Source organism: Gilbertella persicaria, assembly GCF_025201335.1.
Source record: "Gilbertella persicaria strain CBS 190.32 chromosome Unknown B0P05scaffold_3, whole genome shotgun sequence".
Taxonomy (NCBI): Eukaryota; Fungi; Mucoromycota; class Mucoromycetes; order Mucorales; family Choanephoraceae; genus Gilbertella; species Gilbertella persicaria.
This window is the reverse complement of record NW_026251964.1, coordinates 170552-187126: the sequence shown is the minus strand read 5'-3', so window position 1 is coordinate 187126 and position 16575 is coordinate 170552. Positions and strand designations below refer to the sequence as shown.

At 37.2% G+C, this 16575-nt stretch overlaps 10 protein-coding genes across 10 annotated transcripts; 5 read left to right on the top strand and 5 right to left on the bottom strand.

Moving 5' to 3' along the window:
• Positions 1 to 1329: 1329 nt before the first annotated feature.
• On the bottom strand, positions 1330 to 4716 carry B0P05DRAFT_523834 (LMBR1-like membrane protein-domain-containing protein). Its single transcript, XM_051576117.1, has 13 exons — positions 4481 to 4716; positions 4330 to 4436; positions 3904 to 4279; positions 3646 to 3860; positions 3501 to 3572; positions 3359 to 3426; positions 3131 to 3309; positions 2928 to 3079; positions 2811 to 2883; positions 2522 to 2765; positions 2395 to 2462; positions 1543 to 2347; positions 1330 to 1501 (listed from the first exon to the last, which is right to left on the bottom strand). Exons 1-12 carry the CDS (start codon positions 4703 to 4705, stop codon positions 1823 to 1825), a joined length of 2304 nt encoding a protein of 767 aa, XP_051438986.1. The 5' UTR covers positions 4706 to 4716; the 3' UTR covers positions 1330 to 1501; positions 1543 to 1822.
• B0P05DRAFT_523826 (transmembrane protein 6/97) lies at positions 4674 to 5398 on the bottom strand. Its single transcript, XM_051576116.1, has 3 exons — positions 5114 to 5398; positions 5035 to 5064; positions 4674 to 4989 (listed from the first exon to the last, which is right to left on the bottom strand). Exons 1-3 carry the CDS (start codon positions 5379 to 5381, stop codon positions 4772 to 4774), a joined length of 516 nt encoding a protein of 171 aa, XP_051438985.1. The 5' UTR covers positions 5382 to 5398; the 3' UTR covers positions 4674 to 4771.
• Positions 5399 to 5416: 18 nt separating this feature from the next.
• Positions 5417 to 6004, bottom strand: B0P05DRAFT_461940 (uncharacterized protein; the record flags this gene model as incomplete). Its single annotated transcript, XM_051574094.1, has 3 exons — positions 5417 to 5538; positions 5687 to 5884; positions 5929 to 6004. The coding sequence occupies 3 exons, from the start codon at positions 6002 to 6004 to the stop codon at positions 5417 to 5419; spliced, it is 396 nt and encodes a 131-aa protein (XP_051438984.1).
• A 221-nt stretch (positions 6005 to 6225) lies between these two features.
• B0P05DRAFT_523817 (Mad3/BUB1 homology region 1-domain-containing protein) lies at positions 6226 to 7798 on the bottom strand. The gene is made up of 2 exons (XM_051576115.1): positions 7268 to 7798; positions 6226 to 7225 (listed from the first exon to the last, which is right to left on the bottom strand). Exons 1-2 carry the CDS (start codon positions 7759 to 7761, stop codon positions 6508 to 6510), a joined length of 1212 nt encoding a protein of 403 aa, XP_051438983.1. The 5' UTR covers positions 7762 to 7798; the 3' UTR covers positions 6226 to 6507.
• B0P05DRAFT_523806 (vacuolar protein sorting-associated protein 35) lies at positions 7709 to 10444 on the top strand. Its single transcript, XM_051576114.1, has 7 exons — positions 7709 to 7945; positions 7986 to 8082; positions 8130 to 8427; positions 8471 to 8669; positions 8710 to 8793; positions 8842 to 10140; positions 10181 to 10444. Exons 1-7 carry the CDS (start codon positions 7814 to 7816, stop codon positions 10361 to 10363), a joined length of 2292 nt encoding a protein of 763 aa, XP_051438982.1. The 5' UTR covers positions 7709 to 7813; the 3' UTR covers positions 10364 to 10444.
• B0P05DRAFT_523800 (calmodulin 3) lies at positions 10346 to 11005 on the bottom strand. The gene is made up of 4 exons (XM_051576113.1): positions 10816 to 11005; positions 10707 to 10774; positions 10440 to 10653; positions 10346 to 10392 (listed from the first exon to the last, which is right to left on the bottom strand). The coding sequence occupies exons 1-4, from the start codon at positions 10861 to 10863 to the stop codon at positions 10381 to 10383; spliced, it is 342 nt and encodes a 113-aa protein (XP_051438981.1). The 5' UTR covers positions 10864 to 11005; the 3' UTR covers positions 10346 to 10380.
• Positions 11006 to 11198: 193 nt separating this feature from the next.
• B0P05DRAFT_583154 (uncharacterized protein) lies at positions 11199 to 11719 on the top strand (the record flags this gene model as incomplete). The annotated part of the gene is made up of 2 exons (XM_051582232.1): positions 11199 to 11654; positions 11711 to 11719. 2 exons carry the CDS (start codon positions 11199 to 11201, stop codon positions 11717 to 11719), a joined length of 465 nt encoding a protein of 154 aa, XP_051438980.1.
• Positions 11720 to 11759: 40 nt separating this feature from the next.
• On the top strand, positions 11760 to 13530 carry B0P05DRAFT_523794 (threonine ammonia-lyase, biosynthetic). Its single transcript, XM_051576112.1, has 3 exons — positions 11760 to 12139; positions 12190 to 13113; positions 13140 to 13530. Exons 1-3 carry the CDS (start codon positions 11798 to 11800, stop codon positions 13290 to 13292), a joined length of 1419 nt encoding a protein of 472 aa, XP_051438979.1. The 5' UTR covers positions 11760 to 11797; the 3' UTR covers positions 13293 to 13530.
• Positions 13531 to 13538: 8 nt separating this feature from the next.
• Positions 13539 to 14279, top strand: B0P05DRAFT_461570 (uncharacterized protein; the record flags this gene model as incomplete). Its single annotated transcript, XM_051574080.1, has 3 exons — positions 13539 to 13615; positions 13664 to 13789; positions 13844 to 14279. 3 exons carry the CDS (start codon positions 13539 to 13541, stop codon positions 14277 to 14279), a joined length of 639 nt encoding a protein of 212 aa, XP_051438978.1.
• Positions 14269 to 15915, top strand: B0P05DRAFT_523790 (uncharacterized protein). Its single transcript, XM_051576111.1, has 6 exons — positions 14269 to 14590; positions 14635 to 14701; positions 14753 to 14904; positions 14950 to 15001; positions 15048 to 15143; positions 15186 to 15915. The coding sequence occupies exons 1-6, from the start codon at positions 14453 to 14455 to the stop codon at positions 15500 to 15502; spliced, it is 822 nt and encodes a 273-aa protein (XP_051438977.1). The 5' UTR covers positions 14269 to 14452; the 3' UTR covers positions 15503 to 15915.
• Positions 15916 to 16575: the final 660 nt, after the last annotated feature.

The following is a 16575-nucleotide window of genomic DNA, read 5'->3' as shown; positions in this document are numbered from 1 at the left end:
CACACGGTATTTTTTGATTTTGATCTTTAGTTTCTTAACACGGCTCAACTCGACCTCTTACTTTATAACCTCAATGTATTTAACTATATGTAAGATTTTGTTGTTGTTGTTGTCTATATTCGATATCATTGATGCAGCCGCTTTTTTTTTTTTTTTTTTTTTTTTTTTTTTTTTTTTTTTTTTTTATAGCTACAAGCTTATTGCAGTTGGCATTGACTTGTGCGGTATTACCCTCAAAAAGACAATGGCAACAGTAGTCAATGTAACAGCTGCAATATCTATCGTAAGCAAGCATGCAAATATGCCTCATACAATCCACTGGCTATCCAAACTCGTCTATGAAACGTCAACTACTGCACTCAAGCAATGGCTTCCTACTATGTTCTATGATTACAGTCTTGGACAATGTCTATCTACACAACATCATGATACGAGTCCCTTTCAGTTGAACTCGACCGATCCTTTGTTTCTTAAACAAGACTTGCTAAGTTTATTTCGCTAAATTGATCTTGCTTCTGAACTTTATTATGGTATTGCGGATGTAATGCATGTTTGTGACCAACCTAGTATGATATTCAATGTATCTTTTTATTAGAGCATAGTTCATCTTACTGTTGTCGTTTCAGACACATCAGCTGATGTTCAACTCAACATAACTGAAAATGCATTGTATTATGGTGGCAGATTGCACCATCGTATCATTCGTCGACACATAGCCGTTTTAAAGTCTGTTCAAAGAGCTTAGTGGGAGAAGAGACATATAATTATCTACTTGCTCATTTCTATAAGCATGAACTCGACATTATTTTTGTAGAAGAAGAAGCGGATGTCTATGATGTTTTATCAACCAAGACTTGTGCGTACAACAAACACACTTCTAGATCCAACCATGCTTTGTTTGAATGTAACTCAGTCCTATCCTAAAGACATGATCCATTATGTTATCATAACAGAACTACATCAAACACATGTATTGCCTTTATTCAGAGCATGTTTGGCAAAAGACAAACGTGTGGTGTTTTGCAACAACAAAGGGGTATGGTGTACTACACGTTACTGTGTCCGACAAACATTCAGGTCAAACCCTTCATCATGCAAGGTTCTCAAACTTTGGAAGCCAGCTCAGGTCTGAAACTATTGCGTTTGACACCACTTGGGATGCTGAGCAATACGAATTAGATCAGCAGATCGACAAGGATCCACACGAACGCACACAGCAGCTCATATCCAACTACCTCATCACAACTCAATTGAGATGAATAAAAGATCAAGTAGATCATATACGAGTTTCTAGTAAGAACAAAGCTATCATTTTTTTTTTTCAATGTGGTGTTGGTGTATGCGTGTGACAACGATGTCATGAGACATGATTTATTGATGACAGACGCAATTAGACAATCCATCGACAAATGCTGTAAGTCATGCATTTATCTGCTTTTGCTGTACTACTGCTCAAGTCAATTAGCACTGGCCCTTTGTTTGGAAAATGAGAATCGGTAAGCTAATGATTGAATTAGTTGTGATTCTTTTCTTGTGACATACTTTGACTTGAGATTGGCCCAATAAATGTGCATTCTCAAGATACATTTGATTTTCAGAATCAAAAGGAATAAGAAAAGTGTTGGAAACGATCATCCAAGTAATAGGCATTCTAAAATAAAAGAAAGAAAAGAAAGAGAAACCCCCCCAGTTTTCTCCTTATATTCAAAAATGATACAAAGAAACGTCAATGTACCCATTCGAGAATATGTTGGATGGAATATGTGCCTGGATTTGCCTAGACTTTTATTTTGATCATTAGGTAGTACATGGGACTTTTCTTCTAAATATCATCAAAGATGTTGTTGCTTCTACTAGCATCTTCAAATCGAGAAAATGGAGATGCATTCTGATTGATACCTGAAGGTGGAATAAAGAAAGGGTTAGGTGACGTAGGTCTTGAAGATGGGTTGCTATTTTCATGTCTATTGTCTCCAAATGGACTATGGTTTTCGTTTGTTACAGGACGTCCAAAAACACGGCCACCCGTTCCATGATGATGTGTTGTTGAATCATTGGGTGTAGCAGCTCTTGGTGAAGACGGCATGCTCTCAGGATTCGTTTTCATAGACGGACTGAAGAATCCTCCTAGTTTCTGCTTGAGGTTCTCACCCAAGGATGTAAAATGAGAAGATAGCTTGACTGCATCATTGTTACCCGAGAATGTAGAAGAAGCAGAAGAAGAAGGACTGTCTCTATATCGATCCATACTGCTCCTGGCTGACAAAATCTCATCCACACGTCTATCTCGTTCACTTCTTAATGAATCAGGAGCAGGTGTGCGTTTGTATTTACGATTCACATATTCCTAAAAATGTAAATAACAAAATTTTCTCTCGCTCAAAACGAACTTACACTGTTTCTTGTACTTTGTGTACTCACTCTTGCATTTGGGTTGATCTCACGCTCTCTGGTTCGCCTTTCTAATGGATGATGTATGAGTTAGCCGTGTGTGTGTGTGTGTGTGTTGCTCCTTGTTTACCTTCTTTGATGAGTTGGGCGCCTTCTTCATAATCAGAGTCCATCATGCCTCGCTGGTTAGACTCGGGATCATCTTCCATTAGATCCACTTCATCATTTGCCTGATACGGACTCTTGATACCACACAAGCCAAGACATCTGCCCTGGATGTTAAACAACAGTGTCAATGAAGGAATCAAGATAATGACAGGAAACCAATCTGCAAAAGCACCTAAAAACTTGATATATTCTGCCTTGCCCATAAACTAATCCTTCTTATTAATGATTATTGCTAACACGAGAGTACATACGGTTGTAAATACAGCTTCACTCACGCCTGGTGCATCCACAGCCAAATTAATAAAGTTGTAACATAAAGGAGCCCTATTCTACATAAGACATTCTACACTTTCTTTGTTTTCACTTACATCATTTTACACATATAACCAGTAAACCATAGTAGACTATTTTCGTCTGTATGATGGTTAGGAATAAGAAGATATAGATTAAAGAACCGGATCTTGAACAAAGAAGAATAGACACAGATACACATGTACATCAATGTAAAGAAAGCAATGATCTATCGTCATGATGAACGTATTGTCCTCTATACTTTTTTTTTTATTCTTACCTGTAATGCAGCATAATTTGTACCGCATGCATTTAAGATGTAGTAGGCAATGGAAATAATAGCAGGTTTTCGAACATTAAACACAAGTTCAGACCAAATGATGCACACACTCATGATGGCAAATACAATAGCACCTATTTTACCAAGCAAAGGTGCAATACGAATTGTCCACCACCATTCTAGAACAATAAGTACACATAAAAATATAGATTTTTTTTTTTTTGGTACCTGCAGAAGATGATAACTTTTGCCATAAAGATACATCTGTTTTGGATCTCAACGTGGAGGTAAATTGACTTGCAGGATCAAAAAGAGAGAAATTTAGATTTAACCCCCCCTTTTTTTTTTTTAATAAATGGGGGTTACTTACCGGCTACTTTTATCTTTGTTGCGTACAATGTCTTGAAGATAAAATGCTTCATGAAGCAAGTTTTTCCATAACCTATATATATATATATGTATGTTTGTGTATGTGTATCAGTATAATCCAATAAGGCATGTACTAGCATACTTGCGCTGTTTTCCTATCTTTCATACGGATAGCCAAAATCATGTGTCGACATAGTTTAACAAGGTATTCTTCAGTCAAGACAGTCGGAAGTTGAATGGAAGGAGTTCTTTCTGCAAAGGCTTCATGGAGTATAAACGGGAATCGTCTGTTCATTGTCGTGATACATTTTTTTATATCTGAAGGCTGTGTCATGGCTTTTCTAGCAATGGCATTCATTGTCTAACACAAGATGAGATGGGCTATTGCATACTTATTTTCTAACCTTGGCTAATTCATTGAATTCAAGTTCACTATCCATACATTCTTCTTTTACTCGAGCAGCATTGGCATACAGATGATGCAAGCGTGCTGTATAATGACCTGTATACCATAAACTACGAGGCACAGATACTAGCCCATAGCCCATCAACACAATCACCAAGAACAAGCCCCAACTATTAGCAGCAGCCATCACATAACTCTGGATGCCTTCTCTCGTTGTCAATCCACTGCCGAAAACCAAATAAATCAATCCGACCAGACCCACAACAAGATAGATGGAATAAAAACGAAGATTGACATGAATAGCTGATTTAATACGCTTTGCTATCGTAAATTCACCTGTGTTCACATAAGCCTGTAACATAGGAATAGTGAACCTACGCTTGCTGGTTAGCTTATCTGCCCCCCCTTTTTTTTTTTTCGTTACCAAGTTAAACAAAAAGAAGTCCAATACAATACTCGCCAAGCAACAAACAAAAATGACTCTGATACATAAGCAAAGGGCACTCTACCCTTCCTATCATCATAGACAGTCTATATCTTGCTTAAGCCAAACATAAGAAAACAAGGCGACTTACCGAAGCCAAATCAAGTGGTAATAGAAACACAATCCAAAAGGGAAAGAACCAACCTATGGTACAGACCATACTCACATACCAAGCCTGACTTTTAATATTACCATATCTCGAGAGTGTAAAGACGACAACAATCAATAATAAAACAGTGGCTATGATTAAAGGAAGCCAGTCGCTATGATAAACAGAGGGTATAGGCTCAATAGGCAATGTTGTATTTTCAGCCATGAAAAAAAAAAATAAATAAATAAAAAAAAAAGAAGTTTATATATTGCATCACGTATGACTTTGTTTTCATAGTGTCTTTTGATGATGATGATGATGATAGGCTGCTTTTAATGTCGTATTGACACGGATAAATGAATCAATCAACATGATACAGGGCAATGCAAAATAAGGACCATAGAAACCACACAAGATAACCTTCTCGGTCCAATTTAACTTATGTTCAGGATTCAACAGGACTTCAGCTAATAAAGGCAAAACAGTTGTTGCTACATGAGCACCATAAACTATTCAAAAGTAAGTAAACATACATAGATATGCTTATATCTTACTTGCAAGTGGGAAACGAAGGTGTTGAGTATCTATAAATAAGTTAATGACCTACTCAATCAAAAGAGTTTAACTTTTTACTTTTCAAAAGTCCAATACAAGCATAGACAAAAAAGGGGAGTTGAAACACAAGTTCACAAACAACAAAACTCTTGAACCAATAATCAGGATTTCCCATAAAAGGATCCTTGTAAGTATGAACATAGAAAGACAACAGGTCTTTAAGGACTTGAGGATACCATTCAGAAGGAAGAAATGCTTGTGAATCAATACAGCAAGTAGCCAAGATATGAGAACTAAAGTAAATAAAATATACTAAATCAAGTGGACGAGACAGAAGGGTTTCCATAGTTATAAAAAAAAAAAAAAACAAAGAAAAATATTTTATTCTGCTTCGGCGTATGCAATACCTGCTTTTAATATGGCTGTACTACCTAGATAAAATAATTGAGCAACCCATTGATGTGCTTGGGTATGTTGATCAAGTTCAATGGCTTTGGCTAATCCTAGTTGTGCAATATTGCTTGTTCTTTCTCGAATAGAACATATCTGATCTATTTTAACCAGACTTGTCTTTGTCCAGCCAAACAGAGTGGAAGCTATGCCTAAATTACAAATGAATAAAAATAAAAAGCAGGTTGATGAATTACTTACCAGGAAGAGGACTCTTTTTAACTGCGATAGCAGATAAGACAGCAGCATGAATGACCAATTCAGAAAGACCACCTAATGCTTTCTGTTGTTCAGACAAAGATGTCTTTTCTTCTGCATCCAACAGAACGAGACCAGCTCTCCTTTTAAATTCGACTAGCTTTTGTTCCAAGCTCTTTTTTAACATAGGGTCCGAGTCCACTAGAAGATGATTAGGCGAGATAGACACAGTAGTACTTTTTTACCTGGTAAAGAAGAAAGAAGCTTGTCTAATCCCATCATGTATAGATCAATCGATACTTGTTTATTAGAAGCATGCATGTCTGTAGCCATCTGAATCAATGTAATGCCTTCATTCATCTTTTCTTTATGGATAGATTCAACAGGACTATGGCTAATAAAACTAGATCGAACCAAATCAGACAATGGATGCCTACGAGCATTGGGTTCATAAGGTGGGGGCAATTCAGCCCTATACCAAGCTTGATTGATAAAAGGTAATTTTTCAGCCAAACTAACAAAAGAAGACATAAAGACAAACAATAACAATAAAAAGAAAGAAAGGGTATTTATACGTTTCATCCCTCTATGCCACGTGGTTTTTTATTCATTTTCGTTCACTGTTCTTCTTTGGATGGGTTTAAATTGTTGATATGGATTTGTCCAAGTCAAGTCTTCTTCTTCTTCTTCTTTATCTTGTGGATGAAATAATTCGCCTATAGAAGCCATAGCTGCTAATGTTTCTGCAGTGTATTCAGGTGCAGGTTGTTCTTTATTTTGTCGACAGTATCTTGAAAAGGCTAATCACAGATGAGATGGATTGATTAAGAAAGACACTTACCATCATGATAACCATGCTGCATGGCTCTCATTTCTTGTGCACTTTTATCTCCAAATTGAAAATGCATAATGTATTCAACATCCCCTCTTGAGTTACTGGATTTCATGTATTTATCTTTGTTATGTATAAACTGAGCTTCTTTTTTCTTGTCATGTCTCGGTCGCTTCCTTGTGTTATGATCTACTGATCGACGACGTGAGCTAGGAGGATCTTGGTATATTTCAAATCGTTCAGATTGAATGGGTGATGTTTGTTGTAAAAGTGTAGATCCTGCAAACGTGTCTACTGTTTGTTTGTTTTCTATTCGAGAAGACGATGAAGGGGTAATAAAAAGGGGTGCATACGTTGTTCCTTGAGTGGGTGATGAGTCTGTATAGACGGCAAAAGTATCCGTCTCAATCGATGTCGATGCATTACCAAACGGTCGAGGCCTTGTGAGAGTTCCTTGATTGGCTTGAATACCAGCATAGACATTGGCAGGCACAGACACGCGAGATTGACTATCAAATTTATGGCCCAGTAAGGTACGTTGTCCTGTGGCTCGTAAGGTGTCCATTTGCCTTTTGGCTTCAGGTTGTCTTTTGTGAATCGTTTTTTGTTGTATTCGAGATTGAAATAGACCATAGTTTTTTAAGAGTCGTTTTAAAGGCATGGCGTTCTTTTGAATGCCTAATGCATAAATCTCTGCTGCTTCATCAAATCTATATACTGTTTAGTTATTTTTTATTTTCGAGGTAGCTTACTTTTGACAGGTTTCTTCATAATCTGCATAGGCTTCATAAAACAAAGCCAGAGATTGACCAATACCTTGATGCATTAGAAATGTAAAAATCTCTCTTGGTTCTTGTACATGTTTGGTATATTCAATCCATATCTTTAGATAACGAGGATCATATTGATAACGTACATCATCTTTAAACTGATCTGTGGCATCCTCAAGTAGTTTGGTAAGTAGTGTATTTGTCTCAGGCACAGCTTCCATAATCCAATCCATATAGTCAATATAGATCTGTAAAGGATCATCTTGTTCATCCAATGTCTCCAGTTGTTGTTGGAATCGTGTGTGAGTTGATTCCAATGTGGATTCGCGTTCTGAAGGATCCTGTGTGAATAGATGAGTTAATGTCGCTACTGATCTGCCTCTGCTACTAGGTTGAATGTTCTCTTTTGAACGAGTAATATCAGTCGCTTCAGGAATCAAATCTAACAGTCGACGTCTTTCTTCTTTGTTCATCATAAAAAGAGAGAGAGAGAGAGAGAGAGATTTTTTTTTTGTGACTCAATTTTAAATGTTGTCCAATTTAATGCAGCATTCCCCTTTTTCGTGTTTTACCATGACGCATGTGGACCAACCATCTATTCATTTAAAAGAAGCCATTGATAGAGTCAAGGCACAGTCTAAACTAATGCAAAAGTGTTTAGTAAGCATGTTTATCTTGATACAATCGCTGACATGGATAGGATAAACATCGATTGATGGACGCCATTAAATACTGTTCTCATCTGCTATCTGAATTACGTACGGATCTGTTAGCGCCACGTCATTATTATGAGCTATGTAGGTGTATCTGTTTCCATCAGACAACTCACAACGAAAGCCTATAGACATGACTGTGTTTGATACCATGCGTTACTTGACAAGCTATTTAGCAGAGACACATCTTTCAGGCAAACATCATTTAGGTGATATTTATGAGCTTGTACAATACGCAAGCCGTATTATACCTCGTCTTTATCTTATGGTGACAGTGGGTACTGTCTACTTGAGTGTACCTGATAGTCCGCCTGCTTCTGAAGTCATGATGGATATGATGGCCATGGCAAGAGGCGTACAAGATCCTGTACGTGGGTTATTCTTGTTGCATTATCTCGGTGGGATGACAAGAGACTTTTTACCTCACAAGTAAGTTCATTCTGAAGATAAAGAACTGATAATAGTATTTTAGTCATGATATAGAAGCAACCATTGGGTTCTTTTTAATGAATTTTGTTGAAATGAACAAACTATGGGTGAGAATGCAACATGTAGGCCACTCAAGAGACAAAGCAAAAAGAGAGTCCGAAAGAAAGCAATTGGGTACTTTGGTAGGCACAAATCTTGTTCGATTAAGTCAGTTAGACATTGATCTTGCCTTGTATCAAACAGTAAGTCTAATATCATTCTGTTGTTTAATGTCTTCAAAAGCATATCTTGCCAGGCATGTTGAATGAAATTGTAAGTTGTGGTGATGTGATGGCTCAAACCTATTTAATGGATGTTGTTATTCAGGTAATTGCTTGCTTGCTTTTTGTTGTTGTTATGCCTATGAAATAGTAGATATTCCCTGACGAATTTCATATGGATACATTGACACCTTTCTTGGCTACGACAGCTCAATTGCATTTCAATGTGGATGTCAAAGTGATCATTATGGCCTTATTAGACAGACTGGCCAGTTATGCGCAACATACGACTGTCAAAGCACTGTTTGAGCTATTTTGGGATGAGATCATGCAGCTTGTCAAGACACGCCAACTGCCTGTACAAGATCAAACATCTCTATTTCTTTCTTTGGCTAATTTCTCAGTGCATTCATATCCTGATCGACTGGATTATATGGACAAGATTCTTCAATTTACGCATGAATGCACTCATCATGTACAGCATTCCAAACTATCGGATACCCATGTGTTGCAGTTACTCTTGTTACCCACAAAGACATGGGATGTCTTGACCTTGATTTCGCTTAAATACTATCAACCCTTGCTGGCCATTCAATCCTATGGCACACGAAGAACTGTAGCCCTGAGTATACTGGACACGATTCTGACGCAAGAAAGACGGATTGATCAACCAGAACAAGTCTATCAAATACTCGAGATTTGCCATGTCTTGATCAAAGACAATGGGTTTTCACAACAACTGTATCCTTCAGAACAACAGGATGATCGTGATGAACATGGTTGGATAGCTCGATTAGTTCATTTGTTCTATTCAGATGACCAAGATGTCCAATTCTTATTGCTCTCTGCAGCGAGGCAACAACTTGAAAAAGATACAGGCGAAAGAATCAAGGCCATCTTTCCTTCTTTGATCATCTCTTGCTTTAAGCTTGCGAAACGATACCATACACATCATGTCAACCCAGACAAACAGATGTCCACCCTCTATACCTTTATTCATCAGATCATCATGACTTTGCATCGACAATCTGACGCATCATCAGCATCTGTACAGTTTTCATTGATGGCAGGACAAAATGCATTCGCATGTGGGTATACTGATGTTGCTTTGGATTTCTATTGGATGGCCTTAAGGATCTATGAAAAATCCGTATCGCATTCTCGAGCCCAGTTTGATGCGATTGTGTACTGTATCGGTTCTCTTTTGTGCAGTATGCACGATGATGCTCTGGTGACCAAGATCACTTTGCTAGGTACCAAGTTACTCAAACGACCCGATCAGTCCCGTGCCATCTATCTTTCGTCTCATCTATGGCAACATGGGCGTGTCCTTGAATGTCTACAGAAATCAAGCCGAGTAGCAGAACAATGCCTAGATATTGCCACCCATCAAGTCTTGTTATTGGAACTTGTTCATCAATACGTTTATTACCTACAAAAGGAGAATGAGAGTGTAAGTCATGGGTAGTCCATTGCGTTATTGATGATTATAGATTGCACCTCAACATGTGACTGAACTGATAGAGTTGATCTCATCCCGTATGAAATATCTCTCTGCTCCAGATCAACACCCAACCACACCTAGTTCATCTAGTTTGTTTGAAGTGAATCAAGATTACATTCAACGTCAACTCGACCAAGTGAAGCAATTATGTCGCGATCGTGGCGTGTTATAATTTTATTATGATTATTATTATTTTGACATCTAATACAACCGTTAGTCAGTGTGTTGGTTATTGTATCGACACTTACCATCATTTTTACAAATTCTTCATAATTGATTTGTCCATCTCCATCCACATCAGCTTCACGAATCATTTCATCCACTTCTTCCTCTGTTAATTTTTCGCCAAGAGACGTCATGACATGGCGTAATTCAGCAGCAGAGATGTAGCCATTGCCATCCTTATCAAATACCTTGAAGGCTTCTTGAATCTCTTCTTGAGAATCTGTATCTTTCATCTTTCTATCATATCCTATAAGCCCTATGAACGTCATTTTGATATCTATAGATATTACCTTGCCAACATAGCCAAGAATTCACTAAAGTCAATGTGGCCATTGCCATCACTATCCACTTCATTGATCTAGACAGATGAGTACAAGATGCAATTCAATTTGTCTATACCATATCTTGAAGTTCAGCTTCAGTAGGATTCAGATTCAATGAACGCATGACAGTGCCGAGTTCTTTAGTGGTAATAGAACCATCACCATCCTTGTCAAACAATTGAAATGCTTCACGAAATTCAACAATTTGTTCTTCAGTTAACTGATCAGCCTTGTATTTATGTCAGTCAAATACATGGAGAGGTTTGACTTACCATTAAAAAAATAAATAAATGAATAAAAAGTTAGCCAATCAATGTCGTTTTATAGTCTATAGAAATGATTGGCTAAAGAGGTACAGAGAACATTCTCTTGAAGATAGTTTTGAAACGTGTCTCCTATTTCTTGCATATAAGAAATCTCATGTTGACTTTTTCCCCCTATTTATTTTGCTTTTCTTTCATGAAGATGATAAAGCATACTTTTCAGAAATTTATGGACTATGTAAAGAAAAGATTTCAACCAGACCATCCATTTGCGAATGATGCATTGTTTGAACACACTCGATATAAAAGACAACGATACCAAAGACATAGACACACTCAAAGTAACCCATTACCAGACAGTCGACATCTATCGAGTTGTATGACAGTTCATTCAGAGAACTTGACAGCAAAAGAGTTTGCAGATATAGCAGGCATTAAGATAGTAGAAGACATGGATAGTGATGTACCTTCTTTAATGATCAGTACGAGTTCGATACTCCTGAATGATAGTACAATTCATCAAAGTGATATTTGGGATGATTGTTTTTGGCAGAAACCAGGCTATAAACAAGATACACAGAGTACATGGATAAAAAAAGGACGGTTTGAGATACCTTTTGATCATCCTGTATCATTGTTAGAGACAACAACTGTAGATAGGATTAAAAAAGAACCAATAAAACCAAATCGATTTTACTGAGTCATTAGGAGTTGTAAAAAAAAAAAAAAAAACTATATAATCAGCTTTTCTTTCTTTCTTTCTTTCTTTTTCATTATTATTCTTATTCTTATACAATGGGCATTCTTACAGAAGATGAACAATATCCTGATTATTTACGTATGATTTTGACAGCTCGAGTATACGATATTGTTAAAGAAACTCCACTTCAAGAAGCTGTCAACTTGAATACCAAATTAGGGACTAAAATCTATTTAAAGCGTGAAGATCTTCATCCTGTCTTTTCTTTTAAAATTCGTGGTGCTTATAACCGTTTGGCTCATTTGACAGAAGAAGAAAAGAAACGAGGTGTCATTGCTTGCTCTGCTGGTAATCATGCACAAGGTGTGGCTATTTCAGCTAAAAAGTTGGGCATCAAGGCTAAAATTGTCATGCCAGTACCTACACCTGCTATCAAGGTAAGTTACTCTTTTATGAATGATGAATGTCACTCATCGTTCTATCTCAGTGGCGCAATGTACAACGCTTGGGCGCAGAGGTCGTCTTGTTTGGCAATGATTTTGATGAAGCCAAAAAGGAATGTGCTCGATTGACGCAAGAAGAAGGACTGTTAGATATCCCTCCTTTTGATGACCCCTATGTCATTGCAGGTCAAGGCACGATTGGTATGGAAATCCTCAGACAGCATGATGTGAGTAAGATTTCGACTATTTTCATTCCTGTGGGCGGAGGTGGTCTGATTGCAGGTATTGGATCTTATGTCAAGCGTATTGCACCTCATATCAAAATTGTGGGTGTGGAGGCAGTCGATGCATGTGCTATGGACCAAAGTCTCAAGGCCAAAGAACGTGTGACATTATCTGAAGTCGGATTGTTTGCGGATGGTGCTGCTGTGCGCCTTGTGGGCCAAGAAACATACCGTCTATCACAATCGCTTATTGATGAAGTTGTGTTGGTCACGAATGATGAAGTCTGTGCTGCTATCAAAGATGTGTTTGAAGACACCCGTAGTGTGTGTGAACCCACAGGTGCATTGGCCTTAGCTGCTGCCAAGAAATACGTCCATAGCCATCCCCAGGCAAAGAACGATGTCCATGTGGCCATTGTATCTGGTGCCAATGTCAATTTTGATCGCCTGAGATTTATTGCTGAACGTGCAGAACTGGGTGAAAAGTCAGAAGCGTTCTGTACAGTCATTATTCCCGAACAGCCTGGTAGCTATATCAAGATGATTCAAAAGATTGTGCCTCGTACGATCACTGAATTCTCGTATCGATACAATGATCCTAAAGAAGCTCATATCTATATCTCATTCAAAGTCAAGGACCGAGAAACAGAACTCAAGCAGATCTTGGATGCTTGGGAGAAAGAAGGCATGAAGGGTATTGATGTGAGTGATAATGAACTGGCTAAATGTCATGCTCGTTATATGGTGGGGGTAGTCGACCAGCCAATGAGCGTGTGTTTCGATTTATATTCCCTGAACGACCTGGTGCCACTGTCAGGTTTTTAGAAGGTTTGGACTCTACTTGGAATGTATCTCTTTTTCATTATCGTAACCATGGTGATGGTAAGTGTTCTTTGTTATTGACCTGTCACTCATTTCTATAGACATGGGCAAAGTATTTTTGGGTGTTCAAGTGCCACCTGAAGATACTGAACAATTCAGTGTGTATTTAGACCAACTTGGCTATCAATATGAAGAAGAAACAGACAATGTTGTCTATAAATCTTTTTTATGCTAATAAATGTAAATAATCCATGTGGCTTAGTCATGGCTGTGACCGAGAATATTTAGAACCAAATAAATTTTTTTAAAATTTTGTTTTTCGTTTTCTTTTTCCTTTAACTTTCACCATGTCTTTCACTCTTGAAGCTCCTTTGGCCTATAAGATCCTCAACAACTACTTTGAAAACGTCTCTTACGTTAAGGGGTAAATAGAGCACATATGGGAAATAGAGAAACTTACGTTTGATGATAGTGTTGAAGCCTCCGAAGCTGATAAGGCTGTCTTCACTGCTTTGACCGAAGGTGTCAACGCTGAAGCCTACCCTCACTTGGCCAGATGGTACACTCACATTGCTGCTGTTCAAGGTTTGGAAGCCAAGTAAGTAGTTGAAAACGCGCTCTTTGTATATAGATAACTGACACTTCTGTTTAGGCAAGGTGCTGCTGCCCCTGCTGCCGCTGCTCCTGCTGCTGCTGATGATGAAGATGACATTGATCTCTTTGGTTCTGATGACGAAGAAGTTGATGAAGAAGCTGAAAAGATCAAGGCTCAACGTGTTGCTGAATACAACGCCAAGAAGGCTAACAAGCCTAAGACCATTGCCAAGACCACTGTCACTCTTGATGTGAAGCCTTGGGATGATGAAACCAACATGGACGAATTGACTGCTGGTGTCAAGGGTATCGAAATGGACGGTCTCCTTTGGGGTGGTAGCCAACTCGTTGCTATTGGTTACGGTATCAAGAAGCTCCAAATCAACTGTGTTGTCGAAGATGACAAGGTTCTTATGGACGATTTGACTGATGCTATCCTTGCTTTGGAAGACTATGTTCAATCTGTCGATATTGCTGCTATGCAAAAGATCTAAGTTCAATAAAAATGTGTGTATATGTGTGTGCGTGTGTATGTGTGTATTTGTGTTTATCAAAAAAAAAAAAAAAGTCTCCATTTTCACATGTTAATTCTTTGCTTTTTTTATTTTTTTATCTTCTTTCCCTTTTCTTTTGTTGTTATTCTTTTTCTTTTCTTTATCTAAAATATATGCCTTTTATTAATACCAATCAAAAAGAAGAGAAATACCGTATTGTAGATGAAATTTTATCAGCGCCTGATTATTACCGTGTATTGGGTATAAAGAAAGATACGCCTGCTGAAGATATCAGAAGAGCGTATATCAAAGTAAGGAAATAGTGCGATAGTCATTATGTTAAACATTCTATTAGCGAGGTAGAATATGCCACCCAGATAAATTTGTGCCTTCCTATCCTCGAGCGACAGAAAGTTTTCAATGTAAGCTAAAAAAAAAAATAGAGTAGATTTTATCTCATATATGATGCCTAGTATTGTCTATAGCCTATGAAACCCTTAGTAATCCTTCTACCAAATTATTATACGATGTATCGAAACACAAAGGTACATCAGCTACCTCTTCTAATTTTAGTTGTCATAACCATACGAATCCAAACGATACATTGCACAAAGTGTTGCATCAGGTAAGCAAAAAACTAATACATAAACATCCTATTGATACATTCAAGTTGTTTAATGAAATGTTGGATGGCGAGTTTCAAACCATGCGGGCTTTTATACGTAAGTGTAAACAACACTCTAATATCATCTGACATTATTATGGTAGATGCACTGAATGAAACCAATCCTGGAATGCATATCACAGAAGATGCGATTCTTCAAATTGAATTAGGTTTTCGGAAAATGCGTGAATTATTTCAATGTGAGTACAGACATGGATTGGCTTGGTCTCATTTGTCTATAGCCACACAACAATACTATAAAGTGGTTCAGTTTGAATTGATGAAACTGTACGAGTTACAACATGAATTAAGAGCCTTGAGTTATTTTAGTTTATGGAAACGAATGCAATTATCTATCACTATCTGCAAAGTGTTGTTACAACTTCCGATCATTATTAATGCAGAATCAAAGCAGAGACAGTTATTGGAAGACTCAGACAGTAAAAAGAACGAAAATAAACAACAACCAGGCGGTATATTAAACCAAAAGATTGAACATGCATTACAAATGGCTGTTGACCTATTAGAAACAGGTGAAAGATTAACACAGTGCTGGTAATAAAACATATTTGTCTCGGACCACCTTTCTTTTTATTTTGTGTACACATACGCAAACAACTTACTCCGATCCTTATTTGACTTGATCTACACATAAAAATGCACAGACATCATCAAAGAGAAAGTGGAGACAAGAGAGACAGAGAAGACAATGATCGAGAAAAAAAAAAAGAAGCATGTCTATCTTATTCCCGAGAATTCGTGCTGATAGTGGTCTTTTTTGATAGTTTTTGCATTTTTTTTTGTAATGTAACACACTCTTTCTCTTTTTCTGTTCCTTTTTGAATTAAAGCTAGATTTTGCCATACTAAAAAAAAAAAGCTTTAAAATTTAAAGTACCTTTTTTTTAGTGATTTTATCAAAACGGTATTATATAAAAGAACAAAACAGAAAGAAATATACAATGTATCTTGGGAAATGTCAAGTTGATTTATATATGACCAGAAAACGAAATAGAGTTTGCAAATTAAAGTTGAGTTGTGTCTTGTCGTACGTTTTCTTAATAGTTATACAAAGATACTAGAGTGAATTGAAAAGGTACTTTTTAAGTTTTCATGCTCAAACAATTTGTAATTAACAAAGTAAGTCTAACTTTTCAATGATCCGACTTGTCCTCCTTTCTTTCTTTTTTCTTCCTCTCTTTCTTTCTCTAGCATTTTGTGAGAGTGAACGGACTCTGATCATCGGCCATCTAAACATATACTTCAAGGTCCGTTCTTTTTTTTTTTATTGCTACACAACTAATATTTTTCTGGTTTATCCTAGTTTAAGAAAAACAAGATAATTGTTTTCTCCTATCAATAAATTTCTATCATTCTTTCTGATAAAAGAAAGCAACAAAAAGAGGGCCATTTAATAGGACAAAGATATGGAAAGGAAGAAAGGAATCTGTTCCGGTCGGATATTGCAATTACATCTCTTTTAAACTCCCAATTAAAGCAAAGACCTTGTACACAAGTAGGACAATACATTATCAGTGCATGAGAAAATATTAAGAAAGCGAAGTGCCTCATAAATCATTGGTCCAGATTGATTTATAGATCACTTTTTTTTTGACGTGAAGCAAAACTAGCT

What these genes read in the sequence shown, in the direction of transcription:
- B0P05DRAFT_523826 (XM_051576116.1), bottom strand. Translation starts at nt 5,381, where the DNA reads ATGGAAACCCTTCTGTCTCGTCCACTTGATTTAGTATATTTTATTTAC. An exon ending in TTGTATTGGACTTTTGAAAA is followed by an intron (nt 5,065 to 5,113) that starts GTAAAAAGTTAA and finishes ACTTATTTATAG; the next exon opens with ATACTCAACACCTTCGTTTC. An exon ending in CCTTCGTTTCCCACTTGCAA is followed by an intron (nt 4,990 to 5,034) that starts GTAAGATATAAG and finishes ACTTTTGAATAG; the next exon opens with TTTATGGTGCTCATGTAGCA.
- B0P05DRAFT_523794 (XM_051576112.1), top strand. Translation starts at nt 11,798, where the DNA reads ATGGGCATTCTTACAGAAGATGAACAATATCCTGATTATTTACGTATG. An exon ending in TACCTACACCTGCTATCAAG is followed by an intron (nt 12,140 to 12,189) that starts GTAAGTTACTCT and finishes GTTCTATCTCAG; the next exon opens with TGGCGCAATGTACAACGCTT. An exon ending in AATGTCATGCTCGTTATATG is followed by an intron (nt 13,114 to 13,139) that starts GTGGGGGTAGTC and finishes CCAGCCAATGAG; the next exon opens with CGTGTGTTTCGATTTATATT.
- B0P05DRAFT_523834 (XM_051576117.1), bottom strand. Translation starts at nt 4,705, where the DNA reads ATGGCTGAAAATACAACATTGCCTATTGAGCCTATACCCTCTGTTTAT. An exon ending in TACCACTTGATTTGGCTTCG is followed by an intron (nt 4,437 to 4,480) that starts GTAAGTCGCCTT and finishes AGCAAGATATAG; the next exon opens with ACTGTCTATGATGATAGGAA. An exon ending in GGTTATATGTGTAAAATGAT is followed by an intron (nt 2,884 to 2,927) that starts GTAAGTGAAAAC and finishes TATGTAGAATAG; the next exon opens with GGCTCCTTTATGTTACAACT.
- B0P05DRAFT_523806 (XM_051576114.1), top strand. Translation starts at nt 7,814, where the DNA reads ATGTTGTCCAATTTAATGCAGCATTCCCCTTTTTCGTGTTTTACCATG. An exon ending in AGAGACTTTTTACCTCACAA is followed by an intron (nt 8,428 to 8,470) that starts GTAAGTTCATTC and finishes ATAGTATTTTAG; the next exon opens with TCATGATATAGAAGCAACCA. An exon ending in ATCTTGCCTTGTATCAAACA is followed by an intron (nt 8,670 to 8,709) that starts GTAAGTCTAATA and finishes TGTCTTCAAAAG; the next exon opens with CATATCTTGCCAGGCATGTT.
- B0P05DRAFT_523790 (XM_051576111.1), top strand. Translation starts at nt 14,453, where the DNA reads ATGCCTTTTATTAATACCAATCAAAAAGAAGAGAAATACCGTATTGTA. An exon ending in AGCGACAGAAAGTTTTCAAT is followed by an intron (nt 14,702 to 14,752) that starts GTAAGCTAAAAA and finishes TATGATGCCTAG; the next exon opens with TATTGTCTATAGCCTATGAA. An exon ending in AATGCGTGAATTATTTCAAT is followed by an intron (nt 15,144 to 15,185) that starts GTGAGTACAGAC and finishes ATTTGTCTATAG; the next exon opens with CCACACAACAATACTATAAA.
- B0P05DRAFT_523800 (XM_051576113.1), bottom strand. Translation starts at nt 10,863, where the DNA reads ATGCGTTCATTGAATCTGAATCCTACTGAAGCTGAACTTCAAGATATG. An exon ending in AAGCTGAACTTCAAGATATG is followed by an intron (nt 10,775 to 10,815) that starts GTATAGACAAAT and finishes TCATCTGTCTAG; the next exon opens with ATCAATGAAGTGGATAGTGA. An exon ending in TTCTTGGCTATGTTGGCAAG is followed by an intron (nt 10,654 to 10,706) that starts GTAATATCTATA and finishes AGGATATGATAG; the next exon opens with AAAGATGAAAGATACAGATT.
- B0P05DRAFT_523817 (XM_051576115.1), bottom strand. Translation starts at nt 7,761, where the DNA reads ATGATGAACAAAGAAGAAAGACGTCGACTGTTAGATTTGATTCCTGAA. An exon ending in TATGAAGAAACCTGTCAAAA is followed by an intron (nt 7,226 to 7,267) that starts GTAAGCTACCTC and finishes AACAGTATATAG; the next exon opens with ATTTGATGAAGCAGCAGAGA.